The sequence below is a fragment of the Trachymyrmex cornetzi genome, unplaced genomic scaffold (assembly GCF_001594075.2).
Source record: "Trachymyrmex cornetzi isolate Tcor2-1 unplaced genomic scaffold, Tcor1.1 scaffold416, whole genome shotgun sequence".
Classification (NCBI taxonomy): Eukaryota; Metazoa; Arthropoda; class Insecta; order Hymenoptera; family Formicidae; genus Trachymyrmex; species Trachymyrmex cornetzi.
This window is the reverse complement of record NW_017298918.1, coordinates 392,414-404,017: the sequence shown is the minus strand read 5'-3', so window position 1 is coordinate 404,017 and position 11,604 is coordinate 392,414. Positions and strand designations below refer to the sequence as shown.

Here is an 11,604-nt window from a genome sequence, read left to right as displayed (position 1 = left end):
ATAGGAATAAAATTGTTCATTGGACCAATTTTAATGAATTTTTTATTAATACCAATGAATACTTTTATTGTATTTACGTACATTTTTGGTTCAGTGTAGCGACGCAGTGCTAGCGTTTCAAATTTATTTTTTCTGGCGCAAGCTTTAAAGATGCTTGTTGAAAGGGAGTAGCATGAGGCATAACTACATTTCTACTCGGACGAAGCAGAGCATAATTCGTAATTGAGGTGATCAGTTCAATCTGCTGATCAGCGTCGTGACCCCGTTCTTCCCTAATGAAGAAAAATATTTAAAATTTGGAAAAATCTGTGATTATCTTTACAGTAGTTAATCAGAAAAACTCAAGTTCATAACATAATCAAACAAATAATAAATAGTTAAAGTTGATAATATCTAATTAAAAAATACTCACAACCTTTTCGAATGTAAATTTATAAAATACATTATAAAACAACTAAAACATAAAATTCGTCTCACTACGGTAGTGTTCAAGGAGATAATGAGACGCCTACATTTCCTTCTGGCTTTTAACGAAATTTATGAGCCATTTCTTTCGCTAAATGTTAGGTGTACAGCGCAGTTGCGGCTGTTGCAAATGCGGTACATATTTCAACGAACATAAGCTTGAGTAAAACGATTACACAAATGTAGCTTCGTTAATATCCTTATAATAGCATAAAGTGCATAAAGACGATTTATCGCAAATTAAAGAATAAGAAATACATTGTATAAATTAGGAACGAAAGAGGTCGCAATGGAAGAAAATTGTTTACAATATATAACATTTGTATGCCCTACTTTCCACTATTTAAAATTTATTCTATAAGTAACATGACTCTAATTATATATATATATAGTACACGGAGAGAATTTTCTCTTAGAATTTAGCCTGAAAATCATGATAATAGTGGGGCAACATAGTATTTCAAAGAATTGTATATGAGTTTCTTTAATTTACTAATATGTGTCATAATAAAATATGTAATATATTTTATTAATTTTACTAAAGGGTATAGTAAAATTTCAACATTTTAAAATATGTTACGCAGTTTATGATTCTTTATTATTTTAAAAGAATAGATGCTAAGTAGTCATGAATACATAAAATAGCTTATACAATTTTTACCATACAGCATGATATTTTTAATCTGATTTAGTCGCTTATAATTTTACCATGTAACATAGTAATTGATCGATTATAATCGATATTTATCGGTTATTTTCATTGTCGAGTGTGTCTCTAGCTACGCTAGAACTTACTCACTTCAAAACATTTTACATCTGCATTATAATTTTTACTATATCATTTATAAAAAGTCTCTTGTATATTTCAAAAAATCTATCGTTACTGATAATATTTCATTATTGTCAAGTTGCCCCAAGCTTATTACTAAACATGATGAAATTTGTAATGAATTTTGCGGTAAAAAAATAACGAAAAATTCTCTCCGTGTATATTATTTGGAAAAATAACCTTTGAATTTTACTAAAGAAGCAGCTCTGTTTGAAAACAAAATCACCCGTAATTGTAGACCATCAGAGACGCAAAATAGTCTCTAAGCGCAAATACATATAATGAGGCTTGTAATAGCTAGAAAATATCTAAAAAAATCATCAGAATCTAGACATAAAAAGAAATGAGGTCAAGCGCGACCAATTGTTGAAGAAAGTGAACTTCGTTAAGAAAATCGGCCGATAAGACATCTTGTCGTAGCAATTCTCATTATTTCCCGAATAATTACATCGTTTATCTTTCTTTCTCCCTTTATTAATATTTTTTATTTAGATAGATAAATCCGTAATGCATCAAATTACATCTTTAAATTTTTATTTCTTATCGCATCCTTCTCATTCAAATTTTTTCATTTTTTACAATTTTAATTATACTTATCTAAACTTCTTCTTCATCTTTTCTGTATTCATATTTTTGATAATATAAAAATAAAAAAGAATAAGAATCTTCAGTGCAATATAGTAATATAATTTTTGCAATAAGATTATTTTCTTTGGATCATAAAAAAATTAATTGGATCTTTTTGCTCAATTTTGCAATTACCTACATATAATTTTATTTTATTGTTCGCATTTTAAAATACATATTATGAAGTTTTATCTATTTTATAAATACATTTTAATCCTTAGTTTAAACGATTGGGTTATTCTTGTTCAGCGTTTTTTTTTCTTTGAAGTGTACTAAATTAAAAGCATCAAATAATTAATTACAACATTTATATATAATTTTTTAAAATACACTTTACAAATACTTTCTAAAGATATTAAAGTATATAAGAATCACTTATTAATTTTTGTGTACTTGTAAAAGTTATAAAAATTAATTTTTCACGATTGTAGTAAAGTATCGGAAAATCATATTGTGAATATTACAAACTATTTGTTTCTTATAAAAAATATCAAGAGATTATTAATTTAAAAAATTCGATTCATTAAAAATAAAAGTTTCACGAATCGGAAATAGCTGAGCATTGTTATTATATAATTTTGAAGAAGACTTTACTTTAATACAATACAATTGTAACCTTTTATTCCACAGCAGGAGATGTTAGGCAGTTTCACCATTTTTCTTTTTTTTTACCTAGTCACTCTTATATACACGATAATCAATAAAAGAAAGTCTTAAGATCCAGAATAAGCCTATAGAACATTAGTTCCTAGTATATCAAAGAAATAAGAGCTCTGCAAACTCATTTATTGCATTGACGTTGAATACTAACAAACAAAAAATTGTAGATGAATAATATACATTAGGAAATTGCATTCTAAAATTTAGAGTTATCTAATATTTTTTAATCTAATGTTATATAAAAATCAAAATATTTAACAAAATTGTAAAAAAGAGTTAAAAAGTAATTTTTTAAAGTTTCTTTTTTTAAATTTATAAAGAAGAATTTGGATAATTCAGAAATTTAATTAATTGAATTATGAAAAAAATTATATCTTAAAACAATGGTATAAAATTAAAGAATATTATAATGCTATTATGATTATAATAAAAATTAAATAAAAATAATTATAATATTTAAATATAAATCCTTTAATTTATTTATGAGATTTAAATATAATAATAAAAATTAGTAAAAAATTATAAAATTTAAATATAAAATAATATATAGGAAATTTTTTTTAACTTACTTGTATGTAGCTACTAAACTTTCTATATTAATTGAAAATGTGAATACTGGTAATTCTGTATTCAATCGATAATCAGAATTCATGTAATTAATGTTTTATCGTATCTTCAATCAGAATACTACATTTATATTATCAATGAATATTAAAATTTGCCGGATTCAGAATTATGAAAATATCGAAAATTATTGAACTAATCATTATATAGATTCTGATATTGCAAGAATACATTTTCATCCGGCATATCGTAATAAATTGTGGTGGTTTTTATTGTGCCGCGCCATGAAATATGCCGATAACACCTGCAGTTGCAGCTCGGTGCATGCCGCATCCTTCTTCGGCCGTCTTTTCTTGTTTCCACCCACATACACATAGTAGAAATATATCACGAAACACGGGCACTATCGCGAAGACAGGCGAGCCGCGTTGAGGTATCTATTTGCGTGTATACTATACTTGGCGAGAAATGTGAGAGACAGGTAGTTCATCCTGGTGATCGTCATGTCGTATCTCGTTTGAAACTGTACGTATGTACAACAATTACATAGATATAGATCGACAAAACAAGTTTATAATGTTTAACATGTTAAATTTAATTAATTAAATCTCTTAATAATGCGATATAAAAAAAATATAATATAAAAAATTTATTTGATTTACTCCAAAAATTTAAATAAAAATTTAATATAAAATTGTTTTAAATTTTAAAAATTGTTACAAATTTTTTTGAATTTAATCAGATCTCATTCAAAATTTATGATATTTGATATAATATTTAGCATAAAACGTGAAAGAATAAACCGCAAAAAACTTCTTTTTAACTTCTCGTTAAAATGAAAACGTGAAAGACTCTCTAGGAAAATAGAAATTTACTGTTGCATTCTCTTATACATTACTAACCACAGCATGTTACTTAATAGCCGCGATATGTCATGCAAATTTCGAAAATTTATTATCAACGATAAATGAGTATGTAGATATGAGACAATACATTGTATTTTCCGTTATATTCCAATTGTTTACCAAGAAAACAGACTCACATGTTATCGCGAAAATTCGATTTCTCGTGGGACAGACGGGCAATTTATTTGCGGCTGAAACTCTATTTTCAGGGCATCGCCAGTTTCATTGCTCTCTCGTCGGAGTACAACATATGTGTCGCCGTCAGTGAGAAGATCCTGAGAAATTCCAAAACCGAGGACTTTGATAGAATAATCGAACGGCTGAGCTCGAAGCATAACGCCAGAGGAGTCATAATATTCGTAGACGAGGATAATATAAGGTAGGATTAATCTCGAGTATTCCTTCGTTGCATTTAAATAGGGTCGTTGCTACATAAAATACGATATGAGGAGACATTGTGCAAAAAGCGCGATTGTTGAAATCTGTCTCGCATGAAAAATGCGGTGTGCTCGCTTTATTTATTTTCTTTTCTGCACACAGAGCAGAAAAATGGAATTACTGGACTACGAGAGGAATGTTTTTTTATTCCTTCTACTATGCTTTCGCGTTCCATATTGGACGAAACGTTCTCAAACACGAGAACAAATTATAGTTTTTGTATAACTTATTTTTATCATATAACGCCTCCGTAGTGTTCGTCGAACTAGCAAAGCTCATGTTCGACGTAAAAATTTTAAATATACACATATAATGAAACGCATATAATTTTTTTATCATAAAAAATTATTGATAGAAAAACAATGTTTTATGTAAACAACGTTCAATTAAAAATTCTGAAGTTACTATGCTTCGTAAAAAGCATAAGCAAGAAAATTGTGGACATATCAAAGTAAAAAATATCGATTTGAAACATTATTTTAGAAGCAATTTATTTCGTGTTTCATAACGATATGCATATTTGAGCAGGTTTGATGAAATTCGCTTCAAATTCCTATATTAAAATCTGGTATATAATTACGTTGGAATAATGGGCGGATAATATGGAACGTGTAATTTCCGATTATCCTAAGATCTAATGTGATATCGGTAGAAACAATATTGAATGAATTAGGATGTCGACGGTTGCAATTAGGAATGGACTGTTTAAATGCACGTGCGTTCGTCGCGTTTGGAACTCTAAGCTAATTAAGACTATTAAACGTCATAGTAAGACAAAACGTCCAATTAAACAAACCTTATTCATCTTTTGCAGAATTAACGTGAAAAAACAATTGTACAAACGGACGGGTGTCGAAACGAGACAAAAAGGATTTTAAAATTCTAACGTGGAGAAAATTTTACGGTTGAGCGAAAGAGAAACATCATACCACACTAAAGCGATTTGATATTACAGTAGAGTTACATCCACTCGTTCGGTTATCATAGATCATAGGGTGAGTTGCAATCATAACTTCGATTGGGATAATGTGAGAATTCTAGATTCTGAGAGAAATTGTAATAAGCGAATAATGTCGGAGATGCCCTACGTAAATCGTCAATCCAATGGTCTTGACATGCAAACTAACACTGAGGCTTTAAATCATGGATACATAGAAATTCTCAATAAGTTATAATATGTTCATTTTTATCATTGACCGATATGCTTTGTTCGCGCGACACATCTCTTTTTGTATTGAACGGGTATTATGTGACTAACATCAAAACGAACATGACTCTCTTTTATATTACTTAAATTATTTTTCAATCTAACTTTGACATCGTGATTTTTAAATTTGTTGTAATGGATTGACGATGCTTGGATCCACTTGCAATCGTTATTGGAGATGTGGTGAGTTTTTGGCTAGCATACATTAATTACGCAAATTAATATCCATTTATTCAAAAATATCTCGTTGCAATTATTAGCTTGAGTTCCACTATCTACTCCACTCAGCTAAGCAACTGGTTGGCACAACATTAGACTATGTTGAAGATGATTGTCTCTCACCACATTTCCACTGTGACTGCATTATTGGAGGTCGGAACTACGATTGTGCGAAATGCAGTTCGACAGATTTTATATAGTGCAATAAGCGGTAATTTATTATTGTTGAGGATAGCTCAAATAGTAAGCCGAAACGTACAAAATTGAATTTGTGACACATTAATAGGTATTAGTTAGCATTGCGCAATATAATATCCATTGCTGACTCCTAACGCCCATTTGTATTTTGTTATTTTTTTAATTAGTTTGTATATTTTATTCTCTTTCCACGTATAGTATAATTATTACCAGATTAAACAGATTTTTGCTTTCCCAGAATAAAATTGGTTCTCAAAATTAAACTGCTGAAGGATAGGGGATGAGAAATTTAAGGTTTTTCGGATCTGTGCGTTCAGAGAATAAGCGCTGGGTTTTTGAAAACGACGTGCATTTCAACGACTTAAAAACAGATCGGAGCGAAACCGAGCGGACGAGATAACAGAGCAGCAATTAATTTGGTGTTCTATAAAGTCGATACTCGCTGGTTTTTAGGCAAAAGATGAACGAAGATAAATGTACGGTCGACTCGCTCGCTCTGGTAATTAAAAAAACTTTATACAATTTTTTATTGAAAAAAAAATATATGACGTTGTGGCTAAATAATCTATTAAAGTATCAAATCTGACTGTCAAAGTCAGTGTAATAATAAAGGGAATGATTCGTTATTACTTTTCGATATTTTTATTAAGAGTTTCTTTGTTTTCTGAAGATTACAAGTAATATAAGATACAGAAACTGTGCGTTTCACGGATTACCTCGATCTGTGTTGTGTCCAGATTTATTATTATAATATCAACGTTTTGAATATTACAGTTTTCTTTATTAGGGCGAAAAGTAATCTGATATTGACCTGCTGCTCCGAAGGATTTCCTTTATATAATATGTACTGTTTAAATAAAGTATTATTTAGAAACAGTTTTTTTTCATAAAAAGTTTAATAATATTATCAATGATAGTATATGATTGTATTTTGATCATTCATTATTATTTTTATTTGTGATATTTATATGTTTTTAAAGTAAATGCCTTGTGAAATTGCTATGATAAATTCAAGTGATTGCTAAAGTTATGAATAATTTCCTGCGCAACGTGCAGGAATAATTTTGTGATACGCATTACTCTCTGATGTTATTAATATTTTTTTTTAAATAAAATTGCGCATTTACTCAATTAAACACACATCGTTCGTTTGGAACATATGCTTGTTACATACAAACGTAATACGTTGTTTACTAGACTATATTAAAAAAAATATCGTTAATCTTTTACTGAAATCCATTTCGCGATCCTCTTGTAATTAATAATTACCAAAGTAATGGATTATAAAACAGTCAAGTATAAAATTAATCGTTGAGCACGAAATAAACGAAAAACCGCATTATTAATCATTTATATAGTGATAGTGACAATGCATACGTCACATTTCTGGTATTCGCGCACACACACGCGGTTGCATCGCATTTCATTCGAAATCCCTTATGAGCTATCATTCAAATCCCGACGGAAAATCATCATTCATTATGGAGACAACTGCGGACTAAAGCAACGCGTAATTGCAAATTTTGATCATAATTACACCGGCGTTGCAACGCTTGAACACGCACAAATCGGAAATCTATTTTAACTAATTATTAAGCGGAAATGACGAACGCAATTATTGTGCCTCGCGATGTTATGTAGAAATTTCATTAAGAAATGTAGTGTATTCTTACGTTTCTATTACAATATTTGATTACAGAGAAAAGCATTCTTTCATTACTGCTAGAAAAATATTATTCTGTTCCTAAGAAAAGTGCTTACTTAATTTACTTTATTTCTTTTAAGTAACGGTTGTCTTTAACAAAGAATACTTTTTTTTATAATTTTAAAATATATTTATTACAAATTTAAAAAAAGCTTTTTATTATTGTACTCAAAACAAGAATATATTTTCTTTTGAAAACTTATAAAATTGATCGAAGAAGTAACTTAAGGGAATCCTAAATCGAAGCTCGAACTCCGACAAAATCATCAGAGATCGCTGTTTTTTCAGCGAATCGACATGTCTTTATATACTACCACATCAATATCTCACGCAACCTATAATATACGCAGTCTCACGTTCGTGTCAATTTTCGTATAAAAAATTTGTAGCGATAAAACATCTAAGTCTCATTCCAAAAACTCGACATTATTTGTTCGTGTAAACTACGTGTTTGTGGATTACTACTTCGTAAGTACAGATTGCAAAACTTTCGTATCAAGCAAATGTTGTCACTGACTTGATAGCTTGAGATGCCATGTTACACTCAGAAATGGTAAAAAATATATCTATTTTGAAATTTTTTATCGTTCTCGGCATAAACTCCATCTGACAAACACGTATTAATGTGTATACTTTAATCCTGGCAAAGTATTTGCGAATCTGTGAAAGAGAAAAAAAATATTTGTTATACAAAAATTATATGATTTAATCGGTAATACAGACGGCTTTAGGATCCCCTTAATAAACAAATCGAATTTTAATTTAATAATCTTGATTAAAGTATTAAACTATCAAGATTTATAGAATATGTTTTGAACAAATTTGATGTTTGTGATGAATTTTTATGATATAATATTTCCGGATATACAAACTTTTAAAATGCTTGAAGTAAGTAATTATTATTTGCGTATAGTATGTATTTTTCTGTGTGTACAATTTTCAATTTTGCTTTAATCTTTTCATCGTCAGTATGCTATTTATATTTAAATAATCGAGCTGTTTGAATAGAATACTGAAATCAATCATATCTGTTGAGTATAATGCTAATATTAGTTTTTATTTCGAAGACTGAAAGGATTATTAAAAGATCTTACAAAGAATGTGATTCTACTATTTTATTATGAAACTTTCTTCCGCAGTCGTGAAAAAAAAAAGTTGAAAAAAGGTTTCTGCAAAGAATTTTGTCAAGCACTAGTAATTAAATATCATATTTATAAATATAATTATGTGAAAATTAATAAAAATTACAGTAAATAACTATTATCTATTATTGCTCACTTATATTGATATTTTCATAATTTTTACAGTTAAAGAAAATTTATCAGAACTTTGATATTTTTTTTCTGTCTGTTGGAAAGCACTTTGCGTTTTTATTTTTTTCTCGTAAAGTCCACGGTTCTCTCCTAGAAGCTATCTATTTGATCGCAAGACGTATCCTAACATAAAATATTATTCGAAAGTTTCTCGCAATGTTGAAAATGGTCACCGAAGGTGACCAAGTTCTCGACGATACAGAATAGCTTGCAATGTCGAGTAAATATTGGAAAGCAAGCAAAAGCGCGAGAGGGACCGTGGACTTCGAAGAGTCGAAAACTAAACATAACGCTTCGCCCCAATGTGTGCGACTACCAGTGAATCTTTTTGCATCGCGTATTTTCGCTAAAACAAGCAAACTGCTCGATTCAGTTGCTTTAACAATAAATGACTAAACAGAGGAAACATATGAAAAAAAAATTACACAGCCAACATTATAACACATTGAAATCTTCCATTATTCTTATCATGTTCACTATTTTAGCTTAAAAAAAATTGATATAAATTCATAGTTACGCATGGACAACTGCGTGTCGATTATCATTAGCCCAATCATTTATTGTTGTGTTTGTAAAACTTGAGAGTCCAGAATTTTTTATTTAAAAAAAAAATTTCGCTGTGTGATCCAAAGCTTTATTAATAGAGTTTCCATGATTACGATTTATCTAACAAATATAGTAAATCGCATCGTATTATTGCAAAATTCTCTGTTAGTATTGTATATTTAGAAAAATATTTTTTACATAAATACACATAAAACAGTTAGTTTTGTGCAAAATCTCTGTAATTAATTAATTTAAATAGTTGTAATTAGAGTTACATTTGAAATTAATTTTGATTTATATTACATTACATTATAAATATAAATAATAAGAAACATACAGCCACAACGCTAGATGTAATTTGTTAAAAATATACATTTAAAATTATAAAATTAAAACGTAAACGTTTCGGTCAATATTTGACCATCCTCAGTACATAATTACGAAAAGTTATAACAGAAAATACTTAATATAGTCTCGAACGTCCAAATGAGAACTGTATATAATGAGGACTATATTAGGTATTTTCTGTTATAACTTTTCGTAATTATGTACTGAGGATGGTCAAATATTGACCGAAACGTCTACGTTTTTATTTTATAATTTTAGATATACATTTTTAGCAAATTACATCTAGCATTGTGGCTGTATGCTCCTTATTGTTTATATTTATATTTTTAAGCCACTTGAACTTTCTTCGCATACGTACTATGCATAATACAAACACGTAATGTAAATATAAAGTTTTCCACTGCATAAATATTGGGCAATATATGTATGTATATACAATTATTGTAGTAGAATCTGGAAATTTTCCAGAAACTTTTTTCAACTTTCCGCCGTTCTTGATATATGTATATAGTTTTACTCTTTGCGTAAAAGATAAGTTATGACAATCGTCTCGATCATAAACTTACTTTTATATTACTGGTTAAACCTTTAAGTTATTGACAATAAAAGATTTAGATTTTTACAGTTTTAACAAAATCACTTTTTATATTTAGTTATAAAGATATTTACATTTACTAAATTAAAAAAAAACTCTAATTCAACATAAGAACATTTAATGTAATTATTAAATATTTAATATTAAATTTGCGAAGTAAATAAATGAAAATATATTAAAAGGAACTTCTAAGTAAAGAGAACTCGGAATGTTACATCTATAAAATCTTATTTTTACAAAATAATGGAACTATTTATGTTTACTCACTTGGTGCCTATCATATTGTGCGATATCTAATCAATTTCGTGCCAGCTCTTATTTTGTTATCTGGAACACAACGTTATTTCCATATGCACATGTATTTAGTGCAAGTACCTCATAGTTGAAATAATTTGAATAAAAAGATGATATTAGTTCTTAAATAATATAAAATTATTAAATATAAATAAGCATAAATATTAATAGCTGACAGTTGTATTACTATTGTTTGTTTTAGTTTATAATATTAATGCAGTTTATAATATTAATTATTCTGCTTACGGCTCATTTAGTATTCATTTTTATTATATTATTATTATTATATACTTATTCTTACATGCGTTTTCGTATATTATAGATTTCTTATATTATATCTTATGAGAGACATAATATAAGAGGTTTCTCTCTTTCTTTCTCTTTTTCTTAAAAAAAAATTGCTAGCATTTCTAGAATATAATACAGATAACCATTTTATCTACGATTAATTCACGCATTTATATATTTTTATTTAAATATATATTAGCATTTTTCTCTTCTTCGATTTCGATGTTGTTATTAATCTTCCCTTAATTTTGGATGCTATGATTGTCTTGCGAAATTTTTAGTATCTTTTTTTAGTGTCTGTTTTTTTAATATCTAAAAGAAAAATTCAATGTCTTTTGTCGTGGTCTTGCACTTTGCAAGAAAACTGCAGTACGCGTTTCTCCATCGAAAGAAGAAACAAACG

General features: G+C 28.4%; 1 protein-coding gene across 1 annotated transcript in view; it reads left to right on the top strand.

Annotated features, from left to right (window-relative positions):
- LOC108764359 (metabotropic glutamate receptor 8) overlaps positions 1-11,604 on the top strand; it is a 138,018-nt gene that overhangs the window by 95,021 nt on the left and 31,393 nt on the right. Inside the window, exon 6 of the mRNA XM_018512572.1 lies at positions 4,260-4,429. Within this exon, the coding sequence (XP_018368074.1) occupies positions 4,260-4,429 (170 nt within the window). The remainder of the gene's footprint in view (positions 1-4,259; positions 4,430-11,604) is intronic.